The sequence below is a fragment of the Haplochromis burtoni genome, unplaced genomic scaffold (genome assembly GCF_018398535.1).
Source record: "Haplochromis burtoni strain Fernald_Lab_line unplaced genomic scaffold, NCSU_Asbu1 Contig_54, whole genome shotgun sequence".
NCBI classification, from domain to species: domain Eukaryota; kingdom Metazoa; phylum Chordata; class Actinopteri; order Cichliformes; family Cichlidae; genus Haplochromis; species Haplochromis burtoni.
The window spans coordinates 1,382,941-1,404,684 of record NW_024582415.1 but is presented as its reverse complement, the minus strand read 5'-3'; the positions used below and the strand labels follow the sequence as shown (position 1 = coordinate 1,404,684).

The following is a 21,744-nucleotide window of genomic DNA, read 5'->3' as shown; positions in this document are numbered from 1 at the left end:
GACCTTAGAACTGAAGAAGCTTCTCGGATGAGAGGTGAAACGTCTTCAAGTAACTTAAAGAAGTCCAGACGCTTTTCTTTGCAAGCTCCTTTGACTACGATGACCTGGATGACTGAGAACCTTCACAGACATACTCTAGCTGCTGTTAATGTTAGCTAAAATGTGACTTAGCTGCTCACGAGGACAGATTATTAGAGGGAGAAGACCCTTGGCCCCCTGTTCCATGCTCTTCTACAATGACATACAAATGTAGTCTCAAATCTCTCAGTTGCATTTTCGTCTTTAAGGTTAATGTCTGTCTTTACAACTTGGGCATTTCTGTAGATTGAAAAATGGTGGCTATACTTCAGTATTTATTTAACACTTGTACACAGTTATTCTACTAAATACTGCAACACACTATTTAAATGTATATAATGAAAACATGTCTAATAGATTATAACACAATCAAACAACCAAACATAGCTATTGTTAACTACTCTGCCTTCATCTATGTTTTTTTTCCTTACGCAGTGGTATGTCATGGCTTAGCAGTGGGTCAGATCTCTTCTTATTACTTCCTAGTCCAAAGACCTATGCCATGGGTCAAAGCCCAGGAGTTCTGTCAGAAGTACTATGTGGACCTTGCTGTCCTGACCACAGAGGAGCAGTACTTCAGTGTCCTGAATGCTACTCCTGCCACAAAAGTCAGCTTTTGGCTTGGTCTGAAACGCCAGAGTGTCTCCAGTGACTGGCAGTGGGTGAATGGGGAACAACTGGGCTATGAACACTGGTACAGGAGAAACAATGAAGGCTGCTGTGCAAGTTTAGAGGCCATGCTGGAAAAAGACAAGAACCTGTTGGCTCGCTACTGTAAGGAACCACACATGGTTGTCTGTCAGGGTAAGTAATGCATTTTTTGCTCTTTTTGGAGTTAGAAACTGACAAATATAGTAACTACAAAGTCTAAATATGATACTCAATAAAGATGAGGCACACAACTAAAAAATGCAAACAGTCAGATTCACTGAAACACGATGCAGTGACTAAAAACCTGTTCTACCTGTCTAAGGTGAGTGTGTTGCCACAAGAAAATGATCCCATACTCTACTGGTTATGTTATGGTGCTTTGTTTATATCCTGCATCCACCTGCCTGTTATTATTTATAACAGATTAGTTAGGTAGCAGTTGAAAGAAATCATTATTAAAATAGTTTTGCTGGTTTAAACCTCTAAAGCAGGGCTCTAAAACTCACAGCCTGGGGACACTTGCAGCCCGTGTCACCCCTACTTGCGGCCCATATGTTGAGGTGACGAAATATAATGCAATTTGGCCCTTGAAATTACTCTTTTTGTTAGGGAGGATTTCTTTCCTGTTGTTCCTTAAAAAGTTCATTAAAAAGCAAACAAATATTTAATATGAAGGCAATATGAGCAGACAGTACAAACATGTTGGCTGCGTTAGTTCAGTGAGAAAGTTATTTGTAAAGAAAACATTTTTCACTGGCAGTAAAAAACTAATGTGTACACTTATGTCTGCATTTTTATTTTGTTAAATATGAACATAATGATTGCAAAAGTGCTGCAATGTGTCTGGCCAGAAAGAGTGTACCAATTTATTTATTTGGTAGTTCAATGAAAAGCTTCAGTTAGTTAAGAGTGAGAAAAAAAATTGTTGTTATACAATATTTATACAATATTTGAAATAATACAATGAGATGACAGTGCCAGCAGTGGCCCGCAGCTCTCTGAAGTTGGAGATCCCTGCTCAAAAGCACAGTAACATGAGACAGTACCTCCAACCAATTTAGATAGATGAACTAGTCCACCGTAGTTCATGCTGGAGTTCATTTTTTAGTATTTTACCAGGATTCTCCTGTTCCTCCCCACAAAAGAGCAGATACTGCTTCTGCTGCTGGCCCCCTCACTGACCTATCTAGCTCTCCTCATATAATAACCCATCACCTGGTATTTAAATCTCTGTTTTCTCCATCATTTTTCATCAAACCTATCTGATAACATGTTATTTTTTTATGATCCATGATCCATACCTGAGCTCTTACTCGACTCTGACTGTTTTTCTTCCCACAGGTCCACATTCCCCTCAGTCGGTGACAGTTGACTCAGTGGGTGCGGAACATGTGAATCTTAGTTGGAATATCTCTGCCTTTATGCAGACGACACCACACAGTTACAATGTGACCATATGTGACAGCAGATGTGAGACAGTCCTTTACTCCTGCACCAATGGTTCTGCAGTGATGAGCATCAGCATCTCCAACTTAACATCAGGCACAAAGTATTTCCTACATATCTCTGCCTTTGTTGTTCGGCCTGACAGTGTTACTGGTGGAAACATCATCCTGCAGAGTAACCCTACAACAGTAGACGTTAAAACAGGTAAGGAAATACGTATTGTTTATTTTTGTGTCATGGCTTGCTTCCTAGATACTGTGTACAATAACTGACAACAACTTAAATTAAAATATTCTATTATATTCAGCCCATTTACTTATCATTGTAAACTGGTGCTCGTCTCCCTCTTTTGTATCTGTGTCTCTGTATCCTCTCTACTTCGGTAGATCACGATATCATCTTTGCTGTTTTGATGGTCATTAAACTGATGTTGCTTGCTCCTCCACTGTGGATTCTTTATCATATCCTTAAAAAAGGTAGGTCTTCTTTCTCCAGTAAAAAATCTATATATTTTAAAAAAATCTCCATAACATATAACATAATTTTTATTTTTATTTTTTAAACAGCAGGTCGTTTTGAAGAATCAAATCATTACATCTCTCCAGTGTTGCTCTCAACTGAAGACACAATTGTTGATCTGGTCCCTCAGAAAACTCCAGGCATTGGTTAAGACACGGAAAAAACATAGTCTGGACATTTGTAGAAAAATCTCTTCAAATGAAAAATGCCAACACAATGAATATAGAATACATGGAGACAGATTCATTTTTTAAATAAATTGCTTCTCATTTACAAATGAATCGTTAACCAGTGTGTAGAAAATACTACAGTTAAACCTTCTTTTTTGAAACATGGTATGACCAAATTTTCTAAAATACCTTTCGATTTTTATTAAATTTGATCCTAAATGAGTGACTAAGACCACGAACTCAACAGGATTGTGTTTTCCGTTGCCGTTTACCCACAGACTCATAGTACCGAAAGCCTTTACGCAGCCACAGATATTGCATTGTAGTGGCCCTTCACATAGGATGCAGGTTTAAGGCACTTTCACATTGGCTTCATCTTTATAAACAGACATCTACACTGTTGTTTTGTATTGTATGGTTGTACCATTGGTCATTCAGATTAGTGAGCATATGTGAAAATATATGACCCTCAAAATTTTAAAAAGTAGTCCCTGGAGTATTAGTTAAAAGCATTTTATGCTTCTTCTTTTTTTAACTAAAACTACCTGTTAGTCATTTCCCACAAAATGTGTCATGCTGTAACTCATCACAGTCTGAGTTATGAAGTATTAGCACAAGTCAATGCAGTGAAGTGTCAGATGGACCACTGTAGTATCACTTTTTACCTCAAGATGAAACCGTCATTTGATTTTAATGAGCAGTAGGAAGAAATCACATATTATGTATTATGTTGTTTTGTTTTTCCACTTTTTCTTGATGTACTCACCTTTAGTTTATTTAAAAAAGCAAGAAAGTCAGTAAATGTGAAAAATGAGCGAAGGACAATATATTTCATCCAGTGCTGCTAGAAGTTATAAGTCATAAAAATATAAACTATTAAGAGGAACAAAAAGAAAATTTTAAACTGTAAAATTTAAAAAATGTTTATTGTTGTTATTCTTCACTTTTAGGATTTCTTTTTTCTTTTATATTTTTTAGTGTTTTTTGTTCATTTGTTTGTTTATTACAATATTTTTTTTATTACAGGGCCCATTGATATTGGACGAAATATTATAAAGCTTCTTTCAAAATGTACTTGTTGCTTTAAATTAGAATTAGACAAACATAACTTTTAGGGTCTTCTCAATAGTTTCAGATAGTGGCAGTGCATTTAATTGAATGTCATGACCCAAATGAAACATTAGCATTTCAAAGATGGAAAATAACATTACCAGTATTCTTGATTGAGAGTGAGATATTTTTCTTGAACCAAACATAGGTCAAAAAAGTAGTGATTACACAAACAAGCAATGTGTTTTACATAAAGACCTTGCTGATCTCATGGTTCTCAGGCCTTTAGGTGTATTTTTTTAAGCTGCCTTTAGGATTTATGTAGCGTATCAGGAAACAAGTTAACAGTAACTGAATAGCAGTATAAACAGTTGATTACTTACTATACTCTGCTGACAAGCTTATTTACAAAGAGTGGCATAGATACAAATATTCAATAAAGTTGTTGGTTTATTGATTATTTGCGCACATTTAATGAAAAACAAAGAAAAAAGGCTTTGGGATTGTACCAACTTGTTCTTTCTATAATTTCTATAATTTTTTATATTATTCTTGTTTGTTTTTTAATCCTGTTGTCTACTATTTATATTTGTTGGTATGGAGCACCTGTAATTTCGTTGTACATGTACAATGACAATAAATGACTATTCTATTCCATTCTGTTCTTTTCTATTCCTGTTTCTACAGGAAAGTAAAAAGGTACAGTATGTAGCAGCCATGTGCTGCTAATGCACTTGATTAACTGATCATCAGCATGTGTGACCACCTATATAAAAGCACAGGTTTTGGCAGTTTGCTGGTCTGGAGCACTCAGGTGTCAGTATTATAGAAAGGCATACTCTCCCCTGGAGTGTATGTCAAAGCAAATTCACCCTAAGGTCAAACCATGAAGTGCTAAGAGACATTGCAAAAACCCCAGAACTACATCTCAGACTTTACAGGCCTCAGTTAGCATATTAAATGTTAAAGTTCATAATTGTACGATTATGAAAGTAGAATGTGAGCCAGATTTCTGGAACAGTGTTCTCTAACGCACAGTGCCACATTTGGAGAAAACCAAACTCAGTATATCAGCACAAACACCTCATACCGACTGTCAAACATTAAATAGTAGTGGAGCTTTGTTGACCTGAGTTTGTTTTGTAGTCACAGGATCTGGGGACCTTGCAGTCATTGATTTGACCATGAACTCATCTATATACAAAGTTAATGCAAAGTTAATGTGAGGCCATCTGTCTGACAGCTGAAGCTTGGCTGAAACTGGGCCCTGCAACAAGAGAAAGATGTCAGGCATACCAACAACAGCAGAATGGCTGAAAAAAAAAAGGAATCAAGCTGCTACGGTCATCTAGTCAAAGTTTAGAGAAGAACAGTTGACCAACATTCTGCCACAAAAAGTGCTAAAGTAATACAGAATATGAGAGCTTTAACTTATTGCTGCCCAAGGTGGTTCCACAAGGTGTTAAATCAAGACCTATACTTACTTTTTGAAACCACTGCATAGTGTTCAGTGGAACAAATGCTACGCAGTGCTATGACTATGTTCCACCAACTTACCGACTCAGTCATTAATTTTGCTCAACTTCCAATCTATGACTGGGCTAGACTGAGGGGAGGGGGGGGAGGGGTGGCAGGTAGGTTTTCCTGTGGTTTTGTCTCAATTCACACAGAAAAAACACTCAAAGTGAACCAAAACATGTCACTACAAACCACATGAGAACATTTAGTCTGCTTATTGGTCAGATGTGTCTGGGGCTGGAGCAACAGATGCAAATACAGAAAGAAGGTGCTCTCTTTATAGCATTGACTACGCTAGCTAGTCAATGCTATAAATTACTTGTATAGCTAGTTGCTATCCCACACTAACCATTTGGGTACTCTAAACATGAATGGTATTTTGCCACATCACAAAGGATACCTGACTAGAGGACGATGTTTCCAACCTTGTTCACTCTAACTTCAGACTCCAAATAACTGAAAAGCCTACAGACTAAATACTAAGCTCCATACTTATTTTTAGAGAAGATTCCTTCGGGGTATATCTGTGGAGTCCCAGCTAACATACATGCTTCACTGATTCTCAGTGGCACTAGCTGCCAGATGAAGCTGCTCCAAAGTCACATGTCTGATAAGAAAAACAGAAAAGAACCTTTACAGAGAAAAAAAAGTGACCATAGTGACCACTACCAGTCAAAGGTTTGGACGCCCCTTCTTATTTGGTGGTTTTCTTTATTTTCAAGACAATTTGCATTGCAGATTCTCACTGAAGCCATCAAATATATGAATAAAAATATATGGAATTATGAAGCGCATTTATGTGACTAAATATCTTGATGCATGCTCAATAATCCAGGTAAATAAATCTCCAAAAGTTGATTCTGTTCATCTGGACGTAGCGTTTTGTGGGAGAAACGTTTCATCACTCATCCAAGTGACTTCTTCAGTCTCAGCTGACTGCAGGTTTCCCCAACCTTATAAACAATAGGCTGGGAGGTCAGTTCCTTAATCTTAATAATTCTAATTCTCATGACCATTGATCAACAACCACTGACCAAAACCCACTGATCAAAGACCATGAGTACCATTCACAGAGAGTTGGGAAATGGCTGCAATCACAGCATTGTAAGATGGTGAAAGATGTACCCTCTGTAAAGGAAAAAGGGAAAGACCATCTCTGAGTCGAGGAGGGGGAACGCTAGTGTTACAGGAAGCCGGGATCCACACCAGCCACACCCAGTTGCTCACACGGACCATGACAGATGGGCTTTGTCAGGGTTCCTTTGTGGATTTGCTCAAATAGATACTAGGAAGCCACTACTAAGGAAAAGCAACAAGCAGAATAGATTTGTTTGGGACAAGAAACATGAGGATTGGACATTAGAGCGGAGAAAATCTGTGCTTTGGTCTGATTAGTCTAAATTTGAAATCTGTGGTTCCAGCCACCGTGTTTTTGTACGACGCAGAAACATGCATGATTCCCACCATGAAGCATGGAGGAGGAGGTGTGATGGGGTGCTTTGATGGTGACACTGTTGGGGATTTATTAAAAATTGAAGGCACACTGAACCAGCATGGCTACCACAGCATCCTGCAGCGACACGACATCCCATCTGGTTTGCCTTCAGTTCGACCGTCATTTATTTTTCAACAGGCAATGACCCCAAACACACCTCCGGGCTGTCTAAGGGGTATTTGACCAAGAAGGAGAGTGATGGAGATCTGCACCAGATGACTTGGCCTCCACAGTTACCTGACCTAAACCCAATCGAGATGGTTTGGGATCTGATGAACCACAGAGTGAAGGCAAAAGGGCCAGCAAATATTCAGCATCCCTGGGAACTCCTACAAAACTGTTGGAAAACCATTTCAGCTGACTCATTGAAGCTCATCGAGAGAATGCCAAGAGTGTACAAAGCAGTAATCAAATAAAAGAGTAGCTATTTTGAAGAATCTAAAATATAAATATGTTTTGAGTTATTTGTTTACTACATAATGCCATATGAGTCTACAATGTAAATAGCTATGAAAAGAAAGAAAGATCATTAAATGAGACGGTGTGTCCAAACTTTTGACTGGTAGTGTAGTTCTTGTAAAGGACTTGTTCTTTCAACATGAATAATGTCTTCCTCCAACTGTTTCACACTAGTCCATGTATTGACACCTGCGCCCACTGATGACTTGCACTGTGCCACACAGATCACGAGATTTACTTGTAAATCGGATCACTGGCTTTGAAATGAATGCATCCTCACCTCATGCTTGCGACCGCTTTTCATGACACATGAATTTCCATTTGTCAGACCACTTCCTCTGAGCTCACATAAAGGCGACTTTGTGCACCATAGTGTGTTTCAGTCTATTTAGATCAAAGCGAAACAAGAAGAAATGCTCTGCCTCAGGGGTTTCAGTGTTTTCCTCTCATGTGTTGTCCTTCTCATTGTTCAGTCAAGTGAGTTATTTCATCTGTTGTGCATTTGTTTATTTAATACTAATGAATTAATTGATGTAAATATGTCATGGTAATGTTTCTGCTTGTTTCTTATGCTTTGTTTAGTGTTGTGCATGTAGATTGTGTGATCTAAATGTCTTTTAGTTTTACAAAGGAAGGTGTAAAGAGAATTTATCTGTTCATCTCAATGACCTCTTTGAATATTTGTCACTTTAGGTCGTGGTTCTGAGATCATTGGAGGTAATGAAGTGCAGCCACACTCGCTGCCTTACATGGCTCTGCTGGAGAGTGACAAACCGATATGTGGAGGGGTACTAATTGATCAAGCATGGGTCCTGACTGCTGCACACTGTCCTAGGTAGGAATCTTTCCCATTAACATTTGAAAATTGCAATCTTAATTTTTGTTGGATCTTGCAAAGATGTTGCACTATGATTGTTCAAAATGTCATGCTAGTCAGTAAGCTTTCCTCTTTATGATGCTCCACTCAGCATTCATTATAGCAGCTATAATCTGGCAGATAGTGACTAAAGAAACCACAAGAGCTCAGGGGTTTGAACACTTCTTTACAAGTAACAAGTGCTGCTCTGCATCACTGTTACCATATTTGTCACTTTCTTAGTCAATAAACCTATTCCATAACTGAACTGTAATTTAACACTGCACCGTTTTTGCTCTTACAGCATTAAGAAGGTGTTGCTGGGGGTGCACTCCATCAAAGCAGATGAAAAAGATTTCCGACAGGTCCGAAAGGTGAAAAAAAGTTTGCCTCATCCCTGCTATGATGGCACGGACAAGGTCAATGACCTCATGTTACTCAAGGTAATGTGACTACAAAAGAATGGAAAAGTGATCCAAGATTGCTGATAATTATATTTAGAGGAATTTATAGAAAATTTGTTTTTGTTGAATTTTCTCAAAGTCAAAATTATACATATAAGGTCAAATATATACATGCACTCTCTCAAATATGATAAATGTGTGTGTTTTGTTGTTTGTTTTTACTAAAAGCAATGATGAACCCATTATGGTTAAATAAGTATTATTTAAATTTCAGCTGGACAAGAAAGTGAAAAAAACCAAAGCTGTAAACTGGCTCACGCTGCCCAAAACCAGTAAGGAGCCGAAAGCTGGCAGCGTCTGTGTGGTGGCTGGATGGGGAACTACTAAAAACAATGTCAATCGAATGTCAGATGTCCTGAGGTCTGTCAATGTTACAGTGATTGACAGAGTGACGTGCAACTCAGCTGATTATTACAGCCTCAATCCTGTTATCACCAGCAGCATGATATGTGCTGGTTCGAATGGTAGAAACACAGCTGATACCTGTCAGGTATGTACGCCTCACCGTCCACTTCGCTACTTGAACCGTAAACGAGTCGAAAAATAAATGAAAAAATGAACCTCATATTATTGCTCTCTTTGCAGGGGGATTCAGGAGGACCTCTCATGTGCAATGGTGTGCTAGCTGGAATCACTTCCTTTGGACGGATGTGCGGTCTCATTAAAAAACCCGGAGTTTACTCTTTTCTGTCAGAAAAACAACTCAAGTGGATCAAAAATACAATGAAGGGATCTAAAATAGAATGAGTTCTCTGAATCATTCCTGCTTCCATCTTTAAATTAAAGAGGGATACTAAGTTCAGTTGTGTTATTTTGCCACCACGAGTCTACATTTATATCTGTCTATATTTATGATTTTAGGGATGATGTTAAAGCAGAGTGTTACTGAACGTTTGTTGTAAATCAGTGGTTGTCAACCTGTAGAAATATGGTGTGAAATTCAGTTGACTGATAGAAGTGTACTTTTCTGTAATGTACTTTTGTTTTGCATTAGTAACCAATGGTCTGGGTTACTAAATGTAGAAAAAGCAAGCACACCAAGAATCAGATGCCATATTGAGATAAGAGTGTCTAGATAAATGTCTTGCAAAGACAAAGTTATGTCCTGTTTATGTACTTTATGGTTAAATGTATTTCTGTTTTTATATTACTGTGAAGCACTATGTGGTTTTTACCCTGTGAAGAGTGCTATATAAATAAATTGAATTGAATTGAATGATGGTGGTTAGGATTATCCATGATGCATTATAATTTGTTTAGTGACCTGACCTAAGTTTGCAGCTATTTTGAGCTACTACAACTTAATACACAGTAAAAAAAAACAAAAAAACCCCACAAAATCAAAAGTTGAAATGAAGCTGAAAATGATGAATATTCCACAATCACGAATTGAAAAAGTTAACAGTAAATATATGTTAACTTTTTTTTATTATAACCATACTTCTTGTCTGTCAGCGGTTAAATATATATATTAATTTAAGAAGACACAGAACAACCACTTCAGTTAGTGTCTACTCTTTTTTGTCAGAAAAACAACTCAACTGAATCATGAATAAATTAAGCAAACTGAAATTTCATGACTCCAGAGGCATCAACATGATAAACAAGATGGAAATCTTTGACGTCTTGTTGTCATTGCGGTCTCTGTCGGGTCCTCTATCAGAGGCCTGGGAGCTTGAGGGTCCTACGCTGTATCATAGCTGTTCCCAGGACTGCGCTCTTCTGGACAGAGATCTCCGATGTTGTTCCTGGGATCTGCTGTAGCCACTCGCCTAGCTTAAGAGTCACCGCACCTAGTGCTCTGATTAATACTGGGACCACTGTTACTCTCTCCCTCCACATCTTCTGCAGCTCTCCTCTGAGCCCTTGATACTTCTCAAGCTTCTCGCGTTCCTTCTTGTACACACATGTGATCGTAGTTCTGCTGTGGCTAGCCATTTCCACTGCAGGAATTGAAGTCAGATGAGTCAAATATTTGCCTTTGTGGCCGTCCTGTTTACCAAAAATGGACACAGCCACTGTGATAGGTGATGGATTACAATTTAATATTTTAGATGCTGTCACTGCAGATTGCACATATAGGTTGACATGTTAGCTTTGAGACATGAAAAGCCAGACCTATATTCTTTCTCTTGGCCAACAGAGAATTACTCCTTTGGAAAAAATAAACAAACAATCACCTAGTTCCTGCAGTGGAAAATGACATATTTACTCCTTTTCCCCTCATTTTTTCTTTTTTGTGAACAAAGACGTTTGTTAATTTAAAAAAAATATTTTCTCTTTTTGCAAATTACATAAAATGCCAAGAGAAATATAAGTGCTCCTGTTTGCTTCGGTCAATCACATTTGCTGGAAACACATGAGATAAAACACATTTTTGTGGACACACAAACCCCATGAAAGTAAAACAACAAAGTGAGATTATTCAACCTGTCAGCCAGAAAGATTCACCACTTCCTGTATTACAAGCCTTAAAAAAAAGAAGGCTGTGAACAACTTTTTCTTGCACATACTGTCTTCTCATTCTGAGTAGTATTAATTACAGTAATGTCAACATAGAAAACATCCACTTTATGACTATACATTCAATTAAGTAATTAATTATTAATAATTTGAAAATAATCAGTTCCTTCTTCTTTTGGGCACTACCTTTGAGATGTTTCCTTCAGGATGTATCTGTGGACTGTCTGCTGACAGACATGCCTCATTGTCTCTTACTGGCACTAGTTGACAGGTGAAGCTGCTTCAAAGCTACATGTCTGATAAGGAAATAATCTCTACACCAACTGTAAAGTTATTGTAAAGTGCTTTTTCTTTTAACATCAATACACTCTTCTAGCTTTTTTCATACAAGTAGATTTATGGACACGTACACTCAAGGATGACTCATTGTACACCAGACAGAACAAACCTCAGCAACGACATAGAAAAAAGACATGGTTATGAATACTTGTAAATGCTACCACTATCTTTGAAACAAATGCATTCCCACGCCTTGCTTGAGCCCATTATGCTGAATTTTCAGACCACTTCCTTTAGGCTTGATACATAAAGACGAGTGCGCACCAGTGTGTGTTTTAGTCAAAGCCAAATAAGAAGAAATGTACTGCTTCGGATTTTTCAGTGTCTTGATCTCATGTGTCGTTCTTCTCATTGTTCAGTCAAGTGAGTCATTTCTTCTGCTTTTGATTTATTTAGTGGTTAATTAATGTACATATGTCTAAGTCATAGTAATGTTTTTCAGCAAATTTGTTATGGTTTCTTAGTTGGAGTGTAATTTCACTTTTCCTGATCACTCCTACATGGATTTTAAAGGTTTCATAAATGTTAGAATTTGTATTTGGATGTGCTTCAGGTATTTTGTGTATAGATTCTGTGATCTGTGTCACATAGATGTCTTATAGGCTTGCAAAGTAAGTTGTGCAGAGAGTTTTCTGTCTTTGGTTTAAGCGCTTGTCGACTCATTTGTCTTAGTGATCTCTTTGAATATTTGTCATTTTAGGTGATGGTTCTGAGATTATTGGAGGCAATGAAGTCAAGCCACACTCACTGCCTTTCATGGCTCTGCTTGAGGGTAACAAGGGCAATTGTGGAGGGATACTAATTGATGAAGCATGGGTCCTGACTGCTGCTCACTGTGATAAGTAGGAATCTGAAGCATTTGTTTATGTTTTTACTGGATCACAAAAAAATCCATGTCATCATGGGTATGTAAAATATCATACAAGTCAACATGTTTAAGCTTCATGATATTCCAATCAGCTACATGCCACATCGTGACCTTAGTAATTTTTTTTTATCATGTAACCACTCAGTAATCAGAGAGAAAGCAAATCTTCATTTCTTCTCTATTTGACACTTTCTTGGCCAGTAAACCTATGCCATAATTGAACTTTAATTTAACACTGCATTGTTTTGGCTCTTTTAGAATTAAGAACGTGTTGCTGGGAGTGCACTCCATCAGGAGAGATAAAAAAAAAGCAGATCCAAAAGGTGAAAAAAAGTTTTCCTCATCCCTGTTTTGATGCAAAAGACAGGGTCAATGACCTCATGTTACTCAAGGTAAGGTGACTATAACAGAATGGAAAAACGATCCTTAGCGATTTCTATAAAAGTTATGTTTGCTGACATTACATAATACATGTTAAGCATGAAAAGCAAATGTTTATTCAAGATAAACACAACTGCAAAGCCAGGCTGTCACTTATGATTATTTAACTTCAGATGTAAAATAAGGTCTTTCTCATCTTCCCATCTGTTCAAAATTCAACAGCTCAAATTCCACCTGAGACCAGAAAGAGAAAGATGCTTTTCTGCAAAATTTAGATAATTTTTCTTTTTTCATTTAATGTTTGTACGACAGAGCATCAGGGCCGCATTAAGAACAAAAGTATTACTAATCATTTTGAGAATAAAGTGGAAACTTCAAGATAATCTTTAAATCTTGAAACTGTTTTTCAAGAAAAGAGTGGGAAGGTGGAGATTACAGTTGTTGTGTCAAGACACATTGCCACATTTGTCATGCCCTCTTGGAAGAGTGGATTTTGTATAGGATATAACAGTAAGTGTAAGCTGCACAATCCTGAAAACTTCTGGTATTTTGAATTTTTTGTTCAAAATAGAATTATGACTTTAGTCTCTCAATTTTCATTGTGATTAAAGACTGACTTCATGTTGAGTCGGCTTAAGCAGTTTCATTTAAAATAAATGTGGTTTTTTTTAAATTGTTTTTATTTTATCTTATTTATTTATTGTAAAAATTCTATTAAGGCAATGATGAATTCATTATGCTTAAGTAATTATATCTTAAATTTTAGCTTAACAAAAAAGTGAAGAAAACCGAGACGGTTAATTGGCTCAAGTTGGGCAACGCTGTCAAAGATCCTGCAGCTGAAAGCATCTGTGTGGTGGCTGGATGGGGAGCAACTAAAAGCAACGCCGAGCAAATGTCAGATGTCCTGAGGTCTGTCAATGTGACAGTGATTAACAGAGTGAAGTGCAACTCACGTGCCTATTACAACCTCGACCCTGTTATCACCAGCAGCATGATATGTGCTGGATCAGAGACAGCAGATACCTGTCGGGTATGTATGCTTGATAGTCATTTTTACCACTTTAACTGTTAATGATCAGAAAAAATAAACTACTAAATAAATTCAAGTCTATTTCATTCTATTTATATCACAACAACAGTTGTCTTAAAGCATTGTAAGGTAAAGACATTACAATAATACAGAGAAAACACCAACAATCAGAAGACCCCCTTTGAACAAGTACTTTGGAGACAGTGGGAAGGAAAAGCTGCCTTTTAACAGGAAGAAACCTCCAGCACAGCCAGGTTCAGGAGGGGCAGCCATTTGCCTCGACCAATGGGAGGTAGAGGGAGGAGGACAGGAAAAAGACATGCTGTTGACGAGATTATTATGGGCAAAGATTATTAATATTTTATAATTAAATGCAGAGTGATGTATAAACACACAGTGAATGAAGAAAAACTCAGTGACCATCATATTATAATTTTCTCTACAGGGAGATTCAGGAGGACCGCTGTTGTGCAGTGGTGTGTTGACAGGAATCACTTCCTTTGGACCTAAGGAGTGTGGTAACAAAACACACCCTGGAGTGTATGCTTTTCTCTCAGATAAACAACTCCAGTGGATCAAAAAAACTATGACTCAAAATTAGATCTCTCTCTGAGTCTTTTTCCTTCTTAAACCTTTACTATCTGTTAAACATTTGTTTTTGTTGCATAAATTTAAATACAAATTTTTGTCACCAATGGTCTGCATTTATATGTGTCTATATTTTGAGGTTTAAAGGATTTTGTTAAAGCAGATAAGATTTCTCTAAGAGTCTTACTGGACATGAGTGTTCTCAAACAGTGGAGCAGGCCCCACTGATGGGGCACAACGGGAAAATATCGGGTGAAATTAAGTTGAATCAATATGACTGGAAAGCTGTATTTTTGCTATAAAATTCAGCATTTTTTGAATATCTGCCAAAAACTAGTGGTCTAAACGTTTTTAAAAAATAGTAAAAGAAAGAAATGGGATTGAAATGAACTCAAATAAAGCTGCTGAAAATGAGAAGTGCATGATTCTTTGCTAGATGTGCATGTTTTGAAGACAAAGGTATGTCATGTGATATGAAAGATTTCCTCTTTCTATCCTCGAGTGCCTGTCCAATAAATGGGGGTCCAATGATAGTGGTCAGGATCACCCACCATGACGGTTTGTGCTGTGACCGCACCTCAGCTTCAAAAAAGTGACGTTTGCACGCATTTATATGAATGGTGATATGTCACCACATGGTCCCGCACTTTATTCACTGTCATCTTGGAAAGTGTCAATAGAATTACAGTCTCGTCCTCTTCACCATTTAGCCATCTAGGCGAGCAAGTGTAACTGGAGTTAATTTTTTTTTCTAGACCATCAAACACAAATTCAAATAGTCTATGTGCACTTGCCTGTTTAGAAAACAAGAATAAACGAACTGTGCATAAATCCAGCATGTATATGACCGGTGACCGGCCATATTTGTCATATTGTTGCCAAATTTGCAAGTGATGTGTCAAATATGATTGTCAGTCTTGGTATATATTAACATATAAAATTAAACTTTAGTAAACAATTAAAACACTGCTGCCTGAAAAACCTTGACCACTGGATCCACCATAGAGGGTTCATTTTGTGTCACTGCACCCGTTGAGTTTATGATAGACACAAATATTTGTTAAATTTGTGACCCTTACCAAGTACCTCTCTTTACTATAATTCGTTGTATTACTTGAGTAATTCTGATAACACGATCCAAAATCAGCATTTGTTCAGTTTCACCAGGAAGATGAAAGTTTTGCGTTGACCATTAACCCTGTAAGACTCATCCCATTCAACCCCAACCCATTTTTGGGGGGAACTTAGATGTTTATTAACCCTTATAACAAAATACACTTTTTTTTGCTATATCATGTTGTTCATGACATATATTTATTATATATTTATAATATTTTTTTGTGTGTCGCATTTGATACATTGGGCTTTTTTTTTTCAACTTTTTGTTAACAACAATGTTAATGTTAGACAAAAAAAAAGAGTTTTGTCCATAACATTTTGAAATTATGACAAGTATTGATCATGTTGATGAGATAGAAGTCTCAGAAACTCAGGTATCAAATATGATACAAAGGGCTTTATAGGGTTAATATAAACAGATTAATGAGTGTAGAATGTGCATGGATTGAAGAGATGTAGCATTTCAACAGTAAATTTTAATAAACCTGTGCATTGTGAACAGATTTAGTGCTCATTTCAACTGTCAAATGTACGAATATACAGTGAGTAAAATAAGTACTGAATATCTCCCCAATTTCCTAAAAAAAAGGCGCATATGAATATGAAATTCTCACCAGATATCAGTAAAAATCCATCCAGTCCACACATGCAAATAAATCAAACCATAGAAGTCCATATGTTGTATGTAATAATGAGAATGGATACAGGACACAGAATGTCAGTCTGCCCCAGGGAAGCTGTGGCTACAACTGTAGCTTGCCTCCACCAGTGTGTGAATGTGAGAGTGAATGAATAGTGGCATTGTAAAGCGATTTGAGGCCCCCGAAAAGCGCTATATAAATGCAATCCATTATTTTATTATTACAGGGTAAAAAAAGTATTGAGCATGCAAAGAAAGGGCACCATCAGCTGGGTAAGTCCCAACTGATGGCCTGTAAAAAAGGAGGCTCATTAGCAAGGTGTCACAGAAGAAACATGTCATGATGGATAAAATCAGTGGCCTTTGCAAACTTATTGTTGCAAAACATACTGATGACACTGGTTACAGTAGAACGTCTGAACTACGGAAGGTTTCAGTGAGCGCTGCTGGGGCCATAATCTGGAAGTGGAAATGAAACAACATAATTTCACATCAACCACGACCAGATGCTCCCCACAAGAGTTCAGACATAGGACTGAGCCAAGAGCCAAGAACCAATTGTGGACAGCTACAGAAAGACCTGGAATCTGTAGTTAGAATTGTTTGAAAGAAAAACAATAAGTAATGCACTCAACCGCCATGACCTATGTACACGCTCACCATGTAAGACTCCATTGAAGAGTAAATGTTATAAGAAGGCAACAAGTACTGAATGGAGTGAAAGTGGGACTTCTTGTCATGCTGTTGGAATGAGCACGAGGAGAGGTTACTGCAAGCAGGCAGGCAAAGTCTGTGGAACAGCAGAGAGCAGGTGAGTGACATCCAAAGCAGTCAAGTGACTGGAGTGAAGACGCAGGAGCAAGTGTTTGTCGGTGCTCACTTTTTCTGGAGGCAAAGATTTGGAATTATATTTATGTTAAAAGTTCTGTATGAAAAAAATCTAAATAACAAGCAAATTATTTAGTTTTTACAAACACTAGTATTCATTGATACTTTACACAATTCCTTGTGCAGAAATTCAAAAATCCATATGTGAAGAGTTCAGCAGCCACGGCCACAAAGAAGCCATTGCGCACACCAGAGTGTGTGCTTTGGAAGCGCTGCAGAAGATTTCCTTGAAAATGAAATCAACTGACTATTGACTGTTTGGGGGGTAGAGCATAAACAAAATGGGGTCCTAATGTGATTGGTCGCTTTGATTGACAATTCAGATTACTGCATTAAACTGAATTATACTTTGGCACCAATATAAGTGCCTTTTTAACTTGGAGCTATATAAATAAAATTAAATTGAATTCAGTTAATCCATTCTTGACTTTTAATAAAAACCTTAAAACTACAATGGAAGTTCAATTTAATCCCTTCTCTAATATAGAAACTACAGAAAATTTTTATTATTTGTGATAAATCTGACCACTTGCTTTGAAACAATATCACCAGTTCATCAGCTGGCATGTGTCAGTTTTGCTGACTCATTATTTTCCATGATCAAACCACATCCTTCGAACTCAGCGTATAAAGCTATGCATCAAAGTAAATTTCATGGCATTCGGCATCTAATCAAAGAGGGGTAAGACAAAATGTTCTGCCTGAAGAATTTCAGTCTTTTAATCTCATGTTTGATTTTCTTCATCATCCAGTCAAGTGAGTAATATTTTCTATTGCACATTCATTCATTACACAGAATGCAAGGGCATTACTTTCAGTATTGCAAAGCTGCTGGCATTTCTTGTGTTTTACTCATCTGTTCCTTCTTTCATTTTTAAGTTCTTGACTTGATTATCTTGTGATTTAGTTATTTAAGTGAATATTTTCTTTTAATTTTAGGTCATGGTTCTGAGATTATTGGAGGGAAGGAAGTCAGGCCACACTCCCTGAGTTTCATGGCTTACTTGAAAAGTAAAAAGTCTTTCTGTGGGGGGATATTAATCCATCCACAATGGGTCCTGACTGCTGCCCACTGCACTAAGTACAGACTTACTCTTCTGACATAAAATCAAAATATATTAATATTTTTAACAGACTGTGAAAAATAACACATTGTGTGTTTTTTTTAATACATTTTTATAATATATACATAATAATATAAAATAATATATACATATAACATATGTATACATATAAAATACTGTCAGTAATCCTTTCACTGATACTTTGAGTACAAATATGCTAAAACTTCACATCTTCAGTGTAAATAATTTACATAATTACTTATCATGTTAATAGTAGGCACAATCAAATCAGCGTCTCCTTAAAAATGTATTTGAATAAACTCATGGCGGAAGCGACCACATTTCAGTGTTGCTTTTATTACTCTCGGTTGCTGTCACTTTTCACACCTTGCTTCAGTTTTTCACCTCGCAGTTGCTCACTTCCCCTACAACAACTAAGAAAGGACCTAGTTCACCCTTTTAAAGCAGGCACAGCGTGATCGCTGATGACGCTCAGGTGCGTCCACCTCGCCCCACTACAGCATTGCTTTTAAAAATCCCTCAGATTTTTCTGCCGTTTTTAAGGACAAGCCTCAGCTCTCAGGAAAAAAGCCTGTAAGACACGAGTATGTTTGACTGCTTTGCACATTAATGAAAATAGAGGTTGATAACGTTCCAAAAAATGACAATAGACAAAATCTGTTCATATTCTAACCCTCATCACCCTACACCCATGAAAGTAATTTTTCAGTAAAACCCATAACCCAACCACCTCTAATAATATGCATATAACAAAATATGGAGTTAATTTATCTTATCGTAGTCCTCCCCTATGAAGCTTTTATATATGTTAACTTTACTCTGTATTTTTTTCTTTTACAGTATTAGTGAGGTGATCCTGGGAGCACACTCCATCAAGAAAGAGGAAAAAGATTCGAAACAATTCCGAGAGGTTAAGAAACAATTTCCTCATCCTGACTTTTGTAATATATTAAAGGGCAATGACCTCATGTTGCTCAAGGTAAGGTCAATATTCACTGTACAATTCACAATACTAAATGAAGCAAAGACGCAACCCTGTAATTTAAACGCTTTTTCAAGAAAACCCACTTAGAGGAATTTGTTTAAAATGGGGCAGTAAATTAAAGTGCACAATTTCTTTAGAGCTTTTAATCACATGAGATTTGATTTAGTATTACATGTTTTTTATGTTACATAAAACATTTCTATTTGTGAAAAGACAATTGAAATATGTAACAATATGAATAATATGAAATGTTAGGCAGCTCAGGACCTAACATTTACTTTCCTTCTTTTCTTTACTTGCTCTTCTTACATAGTTGAAACATGTTTTTAAAGTCAAAACATTGTAAACTAGTACTGACCAATGAGTAATAACTGACTGTTAAAAATTAGCAATCTGTTTATTAACTGACTCTCATTTGGCTCGCTGCAGTCCAGTATCACGACACTGCACTCACTGTTGAAATTACCAGCTAATTATATTTAAAGTATTGATTAATTTTATCTTTAGGGATTTTCTATCTTAGCTCTCAGCCATGTTGCTATAGCATCATGCTTTATCCCCTGTTCCTCTGGCACTTTCCTGCTTAGTGTGCCACACTACTAGTTTTAATAATAATGACACTTGTAGGAAGCTTAACCTAGTTTGGGGGTGAGCTGCTCCAAGTGCTCCAATTACCTCATGGACAACTTTTGAATCAACCTCCACATCTTCTGTAGTTCCTCTCTCGGCCCTTGGTATTTCCCAAGCTTCCCATGTTCCTTCTTCCTGATGTTGCTATCACTTGATATAGCTACATCTATTACTACAGCCTTCTTTCTTTACTTAGTCCCACAGGATCTTAGCTTGGTCATTCTTAACCACCCTAGAGGGTGTATTCCATTTTGACCTTGGGACATCCAGGCCATACTCAGCACAAATATTCCTGTATATTAAGCCAGCGGCTTAGTTAGGGCGTTCCATGTATGCACCCTGCTGTTATGTTCTGTCTTATTTACTTACTTTATAACTATATAAAGGGGCGATCGTGGCTCAAGAGTTGGGCGTTCGCCTTGTAATCGGAAGGTTGCCGGTTCGAGCCCCGGCTTGGACAGTCTCGGTCGTTGTGTCCTTGGGCAAAACACTTCACCCATTGCCTACTGGTGGTGGTCAGAGGGCACGGTGGCGCCAGTGTCCGGCAGCCTCGCCTCTGTCAGTGCGCCCCAGGGTGGCTGTGGCTACAATGTAGCTTGCCATCACCAGTGTGTGAATGTGTGGATGACTGAATGTGTAAAGCGCTTTGGGGTCCTTAGGGACTAGTAAAGGGCTATATAAATACAGGCCCTTTATATAAACATAATACATAGATAATCATTATCAATATGTAAATCTTCCTTTTTTCAGCTTAACAATCCAGTGATGGAAACCAAAACAGTGACATTTCTCAAGCTGGGCAAAACTCTCAAAGACCCTGCAGCTGGCAGCAACTGTCTGGTGGCTGGATGGGGAAAAACTGAAAAGAAGAATAGGTCGGATGTCTTGTTGTCTGTCAATGTGACTGTGATTGACAGAAAGAAGTGCAACTCTCGTGGTTATTACAACCGCAACCCTGTTATTACTAGTGACATGATATGTGCTGGTTCAAATGGAAACGCTAAGGCTAGTACATGTAATGTAAGTATATATTAGTAAGTTGCTTTGTAATATGAAATTGTAAATTGCAATAAAGCGCAAGACCTTTTTGGCTTTTTTAAATCTCCAGAATAGTTAAAACAACCCCCAAAAATGTCAAACATTTGTTCTTGCTGCAGGGGGATTCAGGAGGGCCACTGCTGTGCAATAAAGAGCTGGTTGGAGTCACTTCTTTTGGACCTGTAGTGTGTGGCGAGATAAATGAACCTGCAGTCTTCTCATTTCTCTCCAAAAAACAACTCAAGTGGATCAAAAAAACAACGAAGTCATCTGAATTTTAAGGAATCCACAGGAATCAGTCCACATAATTTAATGAACACGAGCATCTTTGTAATCTTCCTTGTTAAATCTGTTACTGCTGTTCCTGTAGACCACTGACTTGAGCATTATTAATATTATCATTTCATTCTTTTACATTTTTATTTTTGATCTCTGCACATATATGACAGGTCCTTATCATTGCACAAACTTTTCCTTTTCTTTGTTTTTCAATCCCCAAGTAACCCCAAGAATATGAGTACTCCTGTTTTCTGCATTTGAAGGCTACCTCTGCAATAAAAGCATACAAATGGGTTTTTTTTGTTTTGTTTTTTAATGTACATACAAAACTCATGAAAGTAAAGCAACAAAGTGAAATTATTCAGCCTGCCAGTGAGAAAGATTCACCAGCTCCTGTTTTATATACTGAAACTGAAACTGAGGCTTGTGAACTGATTTTGTTTTGATGTAGATAAATTACTGAGCATGCTTTCTTATTTGTTCATTTTTCATTCTGATTACTTGTGCTCAGAAACCACTGACCAATCTTTTTCCACACGTTACTTTTTTTATTTTACTTTTAGATAATTCAGTCCTGGGCCACTCCTCCTGTTACAGAGCTGTGGTTATATGGTTATATAAAACTGCTTGATAAGCTAAAACAAAACTAAAAAAAATGAGTAACCTTGTAAAGTAGCTGGGATGGATGGATGGATGGATGGA

The 21,744-nt window shown here is 37.3% G+C and overlaps 4 protein-coding genes across 4 annotated transcripts in view; all 4 read left to right on the top strand.

Moving 5' to 3' along the window:
* The window catches only part of LOC102304358, a 5,276-nt gene extending 1,535 nt beyond the window's left edge, over positions 1-3,741 (top strand). Inside the window, exons 2-5 of the mRNA XM_005924526.3 lie at positions 514-882; positions 2,071-2,379; positions 2,562-2,651; positions 2,742-3,741. Coding sequence (XP_005924588.1) covers positions 514-882; positions 2,071-2,379; positions 2,562-2,651; positions 2,742-2,845 — 872 coding nt within the window. The 3' untranslated portion in view covers positions 2,846-3,741. The remainder of the gene's footprint in view (positions 1-513; positions 883-2,070; positions 2,380-2,561; positions 2,652-2,741) is intronic.
* Positions 3,742-7,751: 4,010 nt separating this feature from the next.
* On the top strand, positions 7,752-9,867 carry LOC102291102 (granzyme A). Its single transcript, XM_005924479.3, has 5 exons — positions 7,752-7,863; positions 8,080-8,221; positions 8,547-8,685; positions 8,921-9,196; positions 9,292-9,867. Exons 1-5 carry the CDS (start codon positions 7,800-7,802, stop codon positions 9,451-9,453), a joined length of 783 nt encoding a protein of 260 aa, XP_005924541.1. The 5' UTR covers positions 7,752-7,799; the 3' UTR covers positions 9,454-9,867.
* A 1,940-nt stretch (positions 9,868-11,807) lies between these two features.
* Positions 11,808-14,578, top strand: LOC102290796 (granzyme A-like). The gene is made up of 5 exons (XM_042220753.1): positions 11,808-11,871; positions 12,209-12,350; positions 12,744-12,768; positions 13,524-13,790; positions 14,230-14,578. The coding sequence occupies exons 1-5, from the start codon at positions 11,808-11,810 to the stop codon at positions 14,389-14,391; spliced, it is 660 nt and encodes a 219-aa protein (XP_042076687.1). The 3' UTR covers positions 14,392-14,578.
* A 3,112-nt stretch (positions 14,579-17,690) lies between these two features.
* Positions 17,691-21,567, top strand: LOC102290497 (granzyme A-like). The gene is made up of 5 exons (XM_005924478.2): positions 17,691-17,781; positions 17,965-18,106; positions 18,951-19,089; positions 20,476-20,745; positions 20,883-21,567. Exons 1-5 carry the CDS (start codon positions 17,718-17,720, stop codon positions 21,042-21,044), a joined length of 777 nt encoding a protein of 258 aa, XP_005924540.1. The 5' UTR covers positions 17,691-17,717; the 3' UTR covers positions 21,045-21,567.
* The last annotated feature ends 177 nt before the right edge of the window (positions 21,568-21,744 follow it).